This window comes from Setaria italica, chromosome V (genome assembly GCF_000263155.2).
Source record: "Setaria italica strain Yugu1 chromosome V, Setaria_italica_v2.0, whole genome shotgun sequence".
Taxonomy (NCBI): Eukaryota; Viridiplantae; Streptophyta; class Magnoliopsida; order Poales; family Poaceae; genus Setaria; species Setaria italica.
Window position 1 is genome coordinate 4,992,137 of NC_028454.1, and position 13,504 is coordinate 5,005,640.

The 13,504-nt window shown below is 40.2% G+C and overlaps 1 protein-coding gene across 1 annotated transcript; it reads left to right on the top strand.

The window, feature by feature from the left end:
• The first annotated feature begins 6,646 nt into the window (after nt 1–6,646).
• On the top strand, nt 6,647–12,860 carry LOC101755558 (FAD synthase). The gene is made up of 16 exons (XM_004967750.4): nt 6,647–6,948; nt 8,042–8,087; nt 8,198–8,361; nt 8,459–8,576; nt 8,719–8,801; nt 8,889–8,948; nt 9,218–9,463; nt 9,963–10,059; nt 10,192–10,242; nt 10,317–10,397; nt 10,670–10,741; nt 10,857–10,919; nt 11,244–11,390; nt 11,852–11,909; nt 12,014–12,066; nt 12,440–12,860. Exons 1-16 carry the CDS (start codon nt 6,848–6,850, stop codon nt 12,521–12,523), a joined length of 1,524 nt encoding a protein of 507 aa, XP_004967807.1. The 5' UTR covers nt 6,647–6,847; the 3' UTR covers nt 12,524–12,860.
• Nucleotides 12,861–13,504: the final 644 nt, after the last annotated feature.

Sequence of the window (13,504 nt, forward strand, 5' to 3'; positions counted from 1 at the left end):
CCCGTCCAGACTCCGCAACGCGACCACTGTCTACTAGGCGGCTTTGTCCAGATCGCAATCTAATACGGATGAGATCGAGGATCTCGACTACTATTCGAATTTGGACGGAGAGACTCCTTTATCAGGTTCACAGCAGGGTCTGGTAATCACATCAACTGCACAAGGCAGATTCGTCTACTAGCCCAACATGAAGCCATCCACTCTTGCTAGGGACGACGACTCGCGCCTCATCGCCTACTCTCCCGTACTAGGAGGGAGCTCCTCTATCGCCCATCGCAGAAGAAGGCGGCTCCACTGAAGTCATCACCTCTAGTTCGGGAAGCTTCTCACCAGAGCGAGAAGTCTTCGCCGTCATCGTGGGACAAGAAGACAAAGAGGTTAGGGATAGAAACCCATGATATGAACGTCATCCAAATGACGTCTCTTAAGACGAACTCACCATCGATGTAGTCAGGGAAGAAATTGAAGCTCACCGAAGGGTCAGGAACACTGCGAGAGCAAAGCGACGCCGCCGTCTTGTAGCAAATCTACCATTCTAGAATCTGGACAAGGCTTTCAAAGCAGTTTAAACTCGCCACCACCATACTCCTCTAGCTACCAGCGCGTCCATAAATCTTATCACCCGAGCGATGCCCTAGAACAAGTACACTGAGCACTTGGCGGACCTTGTGGAACTCGCGTACGAGCAACTCGATCACTTAAACCCTGTATAGTCATTCCAACCCTCCGAATCCCACAGGAGCCAGCATGGCAATAGCCATAGGGGCCCTCCCCCAGGGGGAGCCGGTGGCGCCAGACCAAATCAAGCCGGGGGCACAAGACCGAGAGGCCGTAGCCACCATGGGGGGCACACTGGAATGCCCAGTGGAAGACCTTCGTAACAAGATAAACGCCATCTGTGATGTCCGCACCATCATTGAGGACCGGCGCCGCGAGCGTGAGCAGGAAGCTGAACAACTAGGGGATGACGTCGACAGGTTCCTCGCCTTCTCCAGACACATGAGGAAGACGATTCTACCCAAACAGTTCAAACCCCTGGGTATCAGCAAGTACGATGGAAAGCAAGACTAGTGCAATGGCTCTGGTGCTACTCGTTGTTAGTCCAATCAGATAGCGGAAACAATGACACCAAAGTAGTCTATTTCCCTACGTGTATGGAGCCAGTGCCTCTCACATAGCTCGAATCACTGGAGAAGAACTCCATCGACTCATGGCAAGACCTGAAGGCGGCGTTCACCAGCAACTACGAAGATTACAAATATAGATCCTGCCATTCTAGGATAGAGGGGAAATATTTACTTTTCGCTCTACGGATAACCATTGCAAACTCATGTTTGAAATTAGTCAGAGCTGCGGCAGTTGACAATTGTTGCTGAGTGAAAATAAAGTTATTTTTTACTATCCAGATGTTCCATGACATTAGGATGATGATCTCCATAAAGAAAGATTTTGCAATCTATAATCTGAGGTCTACAAGAATCTGGGTGGGTAGCATGTGAGGCTGAATATTTAGGGAAATTCCTTGCCAGCAACTTCTTGCAAAGGCACAATGAAGAAAAGGTGCTCAATTGTCTCATCGTCAACATTATTATAGAAGATGCAGGAATAGTCATCAATGGTCATGTGTTTATGTCTTAATAGCCCTCTTGTATTTAATCTTTCCTTTAAGAGTAACCGGAAGAAGATCTTGTGCTTGATCTGACATGAACTTTTCCAGAGCCAATTGAATGAAGGGTGAATATCTCTATGTCCTTTCATTCTCTTATATGCCTTCTGTGAACTGTATTGTCGAGATCCCCAAATATATACCCAAATATCATCATTGTTACTTGGGTTGCAGCTGACAATTCTATCTTGTAATACATTGTATTGCTGGAAAGCATCCTGTGACATAGGGAGATGGAATAGAGAGTGGAGTTGTCCCAATGAGGCTGCCTTCATAAGGGATACATTCCTATTTTTAGAAAAAGAGAATAGTTCAAGGAAGTCCAGCTTTATATTAAGCCATTCCATACATCATCCCATAGCAGAATTGTTCTGCCATTTTGAGGGATAGCCGAGGCTAAACCTTTGTACTGAGTCAATAGCTTTAAAATATCATGCCACCAGAAAGATCCTTTCTTTGTAGTTCTAGGGAGTTTATCATTCTTGTAGTGATTGTCCCAAATTAATTTCACCCATGGCAAATTAGCATTGTTGAAGAACTTGTGTAGATTCTTCAAAATTAATTTTGTACTAACAGATCAAGGATTCCTAGGCCTCCTTCATCCTTTGGTAGGCAAACCATAGTCCAAGCAGCTTTAGGAGGCTTTTTAGCATTCAGATCACATTCTCTCCAAAGACAATATTTCTCGTACTTATCCAGTTGTTTAATGATAGTGATATGGAGCTTAAGTGTACATATGAGGAAGGTTGGAAAGAATGAGAGAACAGAGTTTACCAAAGTAAGTTTACCTCCCTGATTGAGCAGGCTAGAGGTCACCAGTAGCCTATTTTCACATTTTTTGATAAGGGGCATGAATTCTTGAACTGTGGGTTTGCTTAACCCAAGTGGTAGACCCAAATAAGTGAAGGGCAGAGTTCTAATGGCACATCCAAAAGCTTCTAATAGAGCTGTTAATTTATCATCAGGAGTATTGATGGACACCATAACAGATTTGGAGAAATTGACCTTTAACCCAGAGGAGAATGCAAAGGGAGATAGAAGTTCCTTTAGACCTGGAGTTGCCTAGCACAAGCCTCTATAATTATAAATGTGTCATCTGCATACTGCACTATTGGGAAATCTGATCCAGCTTGTTGTGGCAGTGGCAAGTTAATCTGACCAAGGTCTTTGACTTTGTTGATGATGCTCTGAAGGAAATCAGCCATCAAAACAAATAGCAGTGGTGGTAAAGGATCTCCCTACCTAACTCCTCTTTAGCAATGGAAAACTTTTCCCGGAACTCCATTTAAGAGAAGGATGATGTGCCAGAGTTAAAGATTTTCTCCATCCATCGGATCCATTTAGCTTCAAAGCCTTTATGCTTAAGAATTTCAAGCATGAACCTGTGTTCTATCTTATCAAAAGTCTTTTCAACGTCTAGTTTTAGAATGGTCAGCTCTCTTCTTGATTGGTGACAGAGGTGGAGATATTCAAAGGACCAAACCAGACAATCTTGGATTGTTCTACTTTTAATAAAACCATACTCGTTTAAATGGATAAGCTCCAAGATTTTCAACTGAAGTCTATTTGCAAGCAGTTTAGTGATCAATTTTATTGAACAATTGAGTAGGGAATAGGTCTGAAGTGTGACACAAAAATTTGGGTTTCCTTTTTTGGCACTAAAGTTACATAAGACCTATTGATGCTCTGTAAACATACATCTCCATTATGAAAGGTAGCTACCAAGTTATAAAAGTCATCTGCAATGATAGGCCAATATCTCTTTAGAAAATCAGTATTGAAACCATCTGGGCTAGGTGATTTGTCTGGTGGTAGTGCATTAACTACTTGTCAATTTCTAGAGAACTTAGATCATGATGATGGTGGAGGAGAGAGGTCAGATCAAAATCTATCTGATTAAAGTCAGTTGATCCTAGCCTTTCCTTAAAAGCTTCCCATAGAATTCCTGCCTTAACAGAATGTTCAAAATGAGTGTTACCTTATGTGTCTTGGAGGGAGGTGATCATATTTCTTCTGAATTTAATAGTAGCATTGCCATGGAAGAATTTTGTGTTGCCGTCACCAAATTTCACCCACTTTATAGTACCTCTTTTCTTCCAATATATTCTTTGCTGCTCAAGGAGAGAAATTAGCTGTTTGTTAAGAAGAAATCTAAGATTCCATTCATGTAGCGCTACGTCTCTGTATTCTTCCATGACATCAAAAAAATTCACCAAGGGTTTAATATTTGAGATGGTAGGTTTGAGATGGTAGCTCTTCAGGCCTTGAGTACCCTTCTTAGATTCTTTAATTTAGTTGTGATAATTTTTGTTGGATCAGTTTGACCTAGGAATAGACCATCCATGCTGAATTACTGCCATAAAATCTGGGTGCCATCCAATAATTTTAAAAACAAAAAACTCTTGCCTTTGGGATGTTGGTATTCACTGTAATGATACATGGAATATGATCTGAAGTTTCCATAGTTATACCTGGGTAGTTTGTAGTCCAAGACACTGAGGAGAAGAACCAATCTAATCTCTCTAATAGAGGAGATTCTTGCTTGTTGGACCAGATGATGCGCATGCTTTTTAAGGGTATTTCTACGAGTCCCAGAGCACTGATAGATGCATTGAAATTGAGAATATTATTAATGTTTGCTCCTGGCTTGTTTCTATTTTCCAATTTCCTGATAAGATTAAAATCTCCCACAATGAGCCAATCAATGTCATGAGGCATGGAAATATTTTTGAGCCAATCAAGAAACAAATTTTTTCCTTCATCAGTACACGGTGCATAAATGTTAGTTATGATCCAATTAGCTCCTGAGTGTAGAGATGTGGATTCAATAGATTGTGCAAATTCATTTTGGAAGATTACTTCTCCATCAAATTTGGAGCCATTCTAGATAATCATAGAGCCTCCAGAGGCCCCTACTGATGGCAGGTAAGCAAATTTATTAAGGAAAGAAGGGCAGGACTGTTTGACAATCTTTGAATCAATAAAGTCCCGCTTAGTTTCTTGCAGGTAAACAATATCACAAGCAACTTCCTTAACTTTATCCTTGATAGAGTTCCACTATTTCTCAGCATTGCTGCCCCTCACATTCCATGAGAGGACTTTCCAGGATCTGAAGCATATTAAGGTATCCATATAAAAAACTGAGAATAATTATGGATTCATGCAAACAATGACTAGCACTTGCATTTTTGGAACCGAACCCATCACATGAGATAGAATTGACCATGAAAGAGAAATTCATTAATATAAACTAAATGAACATGGTATGAAAGTACTTTGGGTGGCATAAAAATAGAATTAAGTACAAATAAAAGAAAGCACTCTGACTAGGAAAAGAAAAGGATAAATTAGCTTTACGGAGCTCAGCCTGCCACCGGGGAAAAGACCCCTTAAACTTGAGGGGTGCGTGGGGGGGAATGCTCTAATAAAGATAACAACATGTGTTACACCGTTTGCTAGTACATACTATGAGCATGTTTGGCACAGTTGTAACTCTAATAATTCTTAGAGCTAGGTATTCCTAGCTCTATGTTTCCATAGAGCTAGAGCTAGAACTTCGTTGAAACTCTTTACATGAATCCTTTTGATTCGATCTTAAACTAAAATTAGGTATTAAAGCCACTTAATTTTAAACTTACACTACAAGACATGACATCTTTTCCAACAATTTCCTACAAATGGCTTACGATGTAGTATCACTTAGGTCAGTCTCAGTGCATAGTTTCATGGTACAGTTACCAAGGCTGAGAACTTGGTAATTGTGCCTGCTGGATTTCATGGTGATGAAACTCCTCTTACATATGATGAAACTTTCTCTTCTCTCTCCTCATAATGACATTGCCACGTCAGCAAAATTGCTGATGTGGTATGTTATTTAATGGCTATGAATTCTTGATGAAACTTCCACTGAGATTGATCTTAATATTTTTTCTAATGGACAACATTTTTTCAAGTGAAGTTACTAGCTTTGCCTACAATTTAGGCAAGTTGCCAACAATATAATCCCCCACCACCTCATTACTCATAATTTTCATTAGTTATCAATTATACTAAAACTGTTGGCCACTTGAGAGAAGAAACCATTGGAAAAATAACTAATCTCGTAGTTGACTTGGAGTTGAGAGCCGGTTGTGCCCATATATAATGATAAACTTCTATTCACATAGCACCCTTGCTTTTGTTTCCTTTTGCATCAGGATCATATTAGCTTCGAATTTTCTCAACTTGGTTTTCTCTTCCAAGTTGAACCCACCTCCATTTCCACCAGTTTCTATAATAATTCTATTTCCTTAATTTGTCTTTTTAAATTGTCTCATAATAATTCTATCTCCTTAATTTGTGCATTGAAAAAAATACTATAAGTTGCATGGCAACCACAACTCATACAATGGTGAAGTAGTCATCTCATAATCCTAAAATCTAGCCTATGAGACGGTTGTTTCGTGAAACAACGATATCTTTCTCTCTCCTCACCCTCTCTCCTTCATATCAGCAAAAATCCTATGTGCACTGCATGAGACGACCTATGAGATTGCTAAGGTGAAGTAACGTACTTACTTACTCTTAGGTCAAAACAAAGATATTTCAAAATCAGGCAGATGAATAGATGATACAACAGTCGATGAATAGACTGCAGGTTCTTGGAAAATAAGCCGAACGTCAGCGTTATCCTCTCTCTTGGAAAAAGAAAAGGGAAGGAAAAAAAAAAGAGAGAGAACACAGCCCATTGCCTTCCGCTAGAACCTCTCGCCTCTACGGTCCCGTTCCACCACGTCAGCACAACGCCAGCTGCCGGCTAGCGCGCGTAGCAGAACCCGGGGCCACCCTGACGACACGATTCCACCACGTCAGCGCCCCGACATCACCACGGAGCCCACAGCGATGCCAGTTATATCTGACAAAGAGAAAAAAGGGAGGAAAATTCCCGGGAAGACAAGAAAAAGATCCCACAGCATCCGGAACGTGCAGTCTATCCACGCGGGCGGAGCAGCCTCGATTGGAGTCGCTTCCTCCCTCCGACTTGCTAGCCGATCCCTTGGCGTCCCTCTCCGCGGCCCCGCTCCCCCTCTCCCAAGCAAAACACAGCCGAGTCACCCACGCCTCCACCGTTCCTCAACCGCTCCCGCTCCCGCTCCGAGCCGCTTCCCGCCTCGCCGGAGCAGGAGGAGGAGTAACGGGGGGATGGAGATCGACGAGGCGGTGCGCGGGTGCAGCGACCGCCGCCTGCGCACCAAGTACGCCAACGCCGTCTACGTCGTCCAGCGGGCCTTCGCGCTCTACCCGTAAGCTCCCCCCTGCTCTCTCCCTCCTTCACCTTCTGAGACGGGGCGGGCGGATTGGATTAGTGGCGACGGAGGAGGTGCGCTGGTTCAGCGACGATCCAGTGGGGGGTGGGAGCTCGAGATTCAGGGCGCGCGGGCGCTCTTCGCGCGTGCGATCGGTCCGGGTTCTGGCTCGCCGTTTGGATTGGTTGATCCGGCGGAGGGATAGGCGCGGGTTCGGATTTGGGGAGGGAGGCGGCGGGAGATGGGTCCGCGGGAACGTCGAGTTTGACGCGTGCTGACGGAGTAGATCTCAAACTGCCTGGAGCTGCAGCCGTTGGGTTCCAACGTGCAGATGTCTCTATGTCACTGTTTCTCTGCTTAGGCTCCCCCTGCAGCAACCAGCAATGAAAGAGTACATATCGGGCAAGGTTGCTTAATCAATTGCACAATTGTTGTCTGACTATTTGCTCATCATATATCGACTGGGATTGCAAGACCACCCAAAACTGGCTGGTGGAAAACCAGTGCTAGCAGATAACTGTAAACAATTGCCTTAGAGCACTGGTTGAAGTAGACGGGTCCCAGTCAGTGTCCTGAAGCACCAGAAAGTAGGTACATTGTTTTTGTTGCAGTTCTCTCAGGTTGTTCTGTCTGTTCTTAGGCCAGTTTCTGAGGATCAAAGTGTGTAGAAACAATTTTATGTGGGGTTATGCTGTTAACAGTTTTGATGTTATCACTTAAGTTGCTAAGAGGTACAGTAATCAAACCAAAATGCACCGTAGGGGGTATAAAACCCATGGTGCAGGTCTATGATGTAATCTTAACATGAAGCTGTTATTCTTGTGTACAGTTTTCTTAAAATATTCTTTCTCGCTACATCTACGCCCAGTCTATGGCTAATCAATTCCACCTTTTATTCTGTGTTAAATGTTTCAATAAATTTGAAAAGAAAATGTGCCTTTTCTGTGTTTCCTTGAAAGAATCCATGTGTCTAATATTGGATGTTGGTGGCTGATAGGAATATGAATAAGAATATCATTGCTGTCTAACTCTCATTAGTTTCACTTTGGAATATCATTGCTGTCTAACTCCCATCAGTTTCACTTTACAGGTTTGAGGAAGTAGCCTTCAGCTTTAATGGTGGGAAGGATTCAACTGTAAATATCTCTATGCTCTCTTTTTGTCATCCTATTTTTGTATGCTCAGTGTCAATTAATATCTCTTGGAGTCCTGGTAAGTTGACAATGCCAATTTTATGTGTCAATAGGTGCTCTTGCATTTGATTCGGGCTGGTTACTACCTTTACAAGAAGGATTCTGTTGATGTAGCCCAAATGGATGCTGTTAAAAACTGTCCATTGCGTACCATCTATTTCGAAAGCCCTTGTGCGTTCCCTGAAATTAACTCATTCACTTATGAGACTGTCTCAACGTAAGATCTGGCTAAGATTTGCTTAATTGTACCCTTCGTTTATCCACTATTTTTAGAAGCCAAATTGAATATTCTTTCTATTCTGCACGCTCCACAGCTATGGGTTACCACTGGAAACTATCCAATCAGATTTCAAGTCTGGTCTAGAAGGCCTATTGAAAGAGAAGCCAACCAAAGCAATTTTTATTGGCACAAGAATTGGTGATCCAAATGCGGTAATTGTCTTTTCCCATTGCTCATTTGTTCTTCACAACCCCTTGTATCTATTATGTGCAATAATTATGCCCATGGCATTCACAGTTCCTTACAGTTGGTATCTCCACAGACATTTGAGTAAACACAATTTTGACATTATAGGTTGGTCAAGAACAGTTCTCTCCTAGTTCACCTGGCTGGCCTCCTTTTATGAGGGTGAATCCAATCTTGGATTGGTCGTACAGGTTTTTCTCCTGATCATGTAACAAATCATGCCTTGCCTTTTCTAATATGCTCATTCAGATGCTAAGGAGAATTATTTTCTGTGCCAGGGATGTTTGGTCTTTTCTCTTAATATGTAAGGTCAAATACTGCAGCCTTTATGATCAAGGGTAGGCTCTTATCTTATGTTCAAAACTTTTCAGTTCTAATTTCCTGTATGCATACCTTCTATAGATCTTTTGATACCTTTGGGGTCAAAAATGTTACCATGCATTGATTTAAAAAATATTTTCTGAAAGGATTTTTTCTTTCTTTGGATGAGCAATTTTGTTACCTTTATTCTGGATTTCAGTTCACTTTGCGAATCCACTACAGAAGTATTCTGGTCTTTCATATTCACTTTCCAGTGACCTACATCTTTCATCTATTCTGATTTCAGGTATACTTCCATTGGGAGCATACATGATACTGTTCCAAATGCACTTCTTAGTGATTCATCAACTGAGAAAAGCTTCAGACCAGCATACATGCTAACAGATGGAAGGCTTGAAAGAGCTGGTCGAACGAAAAAGACCAATCACAAAATAGAAATGAATTCTGTTGCAAGCAATGGCATGAGCAATATTGAGGGAGAGCATATGGTCTCACGTGCAGCATCAATCATTATAGTCGGTGATGAAATATTGTGAGTGATCCCTTCTAGTTATCACTTGGGATGTAATTCTGCTATGCTTCAGGTTTTACACTTGGAGTAGTTTTTCTTGGTAGCAATAGAATCTGGGATCTTTATCTTTTCTTGAAATTTATGTCACAACCATGCAAATTCTTTTAATCTCTTGTATTTCTTTTTGGATGGATGATTGAATTATATCGATTGATAATCTGGACACTTCAGGATAGAAAAGTGTAGCCAGGCATTCCGAAGTCGAGATATACAAGTTATTGGGTTTATTTAATAATGCCAGAGAACTTAATTTTGCCACACTACTTCATATCAAAGTGTAGCCAGGCATTTCGAAGTCGAGATATACAAGTTATTGGGTTATTTAATAATGCCAGAGAACTTAATGTTGCCACACTACTTCATATTTTGTCGCTTTTCCTGAAAATCCTTTTTGTTTCATTGATGGATGTGGAAATCTTCTCCTTATTAACCTTGAACTTTATCCATTTTGGTTCTTCAGGTTTGGCACAACTGAGGATAAACTAGGAACTGCCTTGTGCAAGAAGCTTCATGCAATTGGCTGGCGGGTTTCTCATGTAGCAGTTGTTCGCAATGAGGTATGATCGTCCCAGCTAACATTGCCTTGAATAGTTGTTGCGGTTTGGTTCTAAATTATTCTATTTAGCTGCTACTGCCATGTCATTTTCCAGGCATGTAATCTAGCAGAATATATCTTTGTGTCCTTGCAGATTGATTCTGTTGCTGAAGAAGTTGAACGTTGTAAATCTACGGATGACATGGTTAGTGTCTATAGGCTTTCAATTGTATAAAGTTTTCAAGTTAGTTGTGTAATGAAATTCATGTTGTATTTAAGGTGTTTATTTTTGGAGGACTTGGGCCTCTACATTCAGACGTTTCTTTGGCTGGTGTGGCGAAAGCATTTGGAGTTCGTCTGGTGCGTTCAATAACATTATCTTGCTGGAAAAATGGCAGTTTGTAGTATTTATGCATTTTTTATAGTAGGAAAAAAAAGCTTGTGCTACTTATAGGGTTGCATTATTATCACCAAAAAGCCATGTTGTGACTGCATTATGAGATGTAAAATGTTCCCAGTCACCGTCATGCATAACTGTGGATTGTTGTACGCGTCAAATGGTTATTTCATAATTTGACTTGATAAAATGTCATTTCCGGGTATCAACTTATCTGTGCTTTGCATTAGCATAGGCTCCTGATGAAGAGTTTGAGGATTATCTTAGTCAACTCATGGGAAACAATTACACTGGAGATCGAAATGAGGTAATCTGGACTTCAAGTATTAAATTTCTTGAATGTATATTGGCTTGCAATTGTGTGTGATTATTCTAGCAAATTGCAATCTTTATGAGTTAACTCCTTTTCTATTTTTTCTCAGATGGCATTGTTGCCAGAAGGTATTACTGAATTATTGCATCACAAAACGCTACCATTACCATTGGTATGTTATGTAGTTTTGGTGCATTTACATGTGTTCTGAAGCTACATGTTTTTGGGTTTTTCCTACGGACCTAGGTGCTATGAAATAATTCTGAGGCAGTAACGGTTAAGTGCCTATATTTTTTTAATGAAGAAATGATATCCAATTATCCACTCTTATCTTTGAAGTTTATGAGGCATGCAAGAATGTAAAATATGGCATTTTATCCAGCAACTGATGAAAAAATTCTTACAGATATCATTGTAGTGTTCTTACTGTGCAGGCTTTCAAAGATTCTAGTCAATTTTGTTTGTATTTGCCTTATATATTTTTCCCGTTATGCAGATCAAATGCAGAAATGTCATCACTCTTGCTGCAACCAATGTGGATGAACTAGACACTGAGTGGGATTGTCTTCTAGACACTCAGGAGAGTGGATTAGTGCAGGCAAAACCTTTTGTATCAAAGCATCTCAGCACTACACTTTCAGATGTATGTCTCCCTGCCATAATGGATTTGCCCATTTGTCTCAAAGCCTATCCTTGGAAACACATGCGCAAATTTTCCCTGCAAATGATTGCTTCAAATCAAGTGATTTAGTCCACACTAGCCATTAACCTTTAAAGTAGAAAATTTAAATGTCCTCTATAGTCAATTCTTGTCTATCCTGATTTTAATAGAGCATTATGTTCATGGCTAAATATTTTTATTTTTCCAAACTATGTTTCTTTACCTTTTTGGGAATGAGAGTGCCCTATGATTCCAGATGATACCTTCTAGAGGTTTATAACAGAATACTGGCTCATTGGATAATTTCATAGTCATAATTCATGAATTGCATTTAATGTATATTCTCATGTTTCCCCCAAATATTATCATTCAAGGCTTCACTTCTAGAATACATCATTAATTCATTACTTGTCTAATGTGAACTTACTTGTATGCTTGTTCAGGTTCAAATTGCTCCGGTTCTTGCAAAACTGTGCTTAGAGTTTTCTGATGTTTACATAGGTATGATTCTTGAGGGGATCTATCTAGGATCCCCTTGTTTTTTGTGTAGCTTATGTACCCTTGTGATCTGCTTGGTGACACTTTATGGTTGACATTTCATGCAGGGTGTCATCGGATATCTAGAGCTGGTCCTTTGGTTGTAAATCTTACTGGAAAGGTATATGATGGATTCTCTGGACTGTACAGATGACTACTTCGATCCCACACATGATCATACTAGTATATTTACAAATTCCATCTATTCGTTACTACACATTTTAAGGATGATTTCGGTTAATGCACCATTTAAGCGCTCATATAAAGTAGCATTGCAGTAATGTACGCAGTTACACCCAGTTACTTGAAAAGCAAAGCAATCTGTAAACATCATCAAATGAAAATATAGACATAATTGATAACACAGAATTACATTTGAACCTTCTCATAGCTGAAATAGGAACAGCTAGTCTAAGGTTTACAGTAACGCATTGCTTTAGTTTGAGTTCATGCAATACTGTTTTTCTTACACAATTCTTTTTTCTTAATTTCAGGATAACCAGAGGGTAGAAGCAGCTGCAGAGAAACTGACGAGTAGCTTTGAAGGACAATTTTCCCAAGTCGACAGTTGCAAATAAGCTGTCAGAGTACACACTTCCACATTCTTGGCATATTCTTTCCGCCTGAAGCTCTGAGATTGTGCAGGACTAATGATGGTGCTCAACTGCCCTAAACCGACCACCAAAATAATCCACCGAGCTGGTACTCTGAAGCTACATATCTTATTTAGGACACATAGGAATTTTGTACTAGAAATTGGCAACTGGCTGGGTTCTGAGAGGCCTTTAACTAGCACAACACTGTAGCCCTGCGTTGCTAATATTTTGATCGGGTTAAGAGCCCATAATTATTGGTTCAAAATCAATTCAATTATACTATAATTTATAGCATAGCTTTACTGTTCGAATTTGGTCTCTTATAAGTTGTTTGATGTGTTGGTACTTGTGGCAGTGCTTCCTGATGCAAATATTGATGCTGAAAAGTGTTCTTTTTATTTTCCCTGGGAGTGTAAGATGAACATTCTGAGATAAGGTGACGCAAATACATGTCCGAAGGATCAGCCCTGCATCGTTATGCTTGCTGCGCAGTAAACTGAACAGTTAACTTGAGCGAGTTACTTTGAATGTTCAAAGGAATACTTAATAACATATATGTACCAAAAAGAATGTCATTTTAGTTTTATTCCTAATCAAATAATATTTACGTTTGACCGAGTTTATTAAAAAAATAACACTTATGCCACCAAGTAGTTGTATTATAAAAATATGCTTCATGGCGAAACTAATTATACTTGACGAAACTAATTATACTAAATTTAGTATAGTAAGTACTGACACCTTTTTCTACAAATTTGAATTTGGACAAACTTAATATAGCTCAACCTAGGACAAAACTAAAATAACATTTTTTTTTTGAATGGAGATAGTACTAGCTACTCCCTCCGTCATTTTAGCTTTTCTAAATACATAGATTTTGTTATGTATTTAGATATAAATCTATATTTAGGTGCTTCTTGAAAAGCTAAAACGACTACATTTTAGAACAGAGGGAGTAGATGT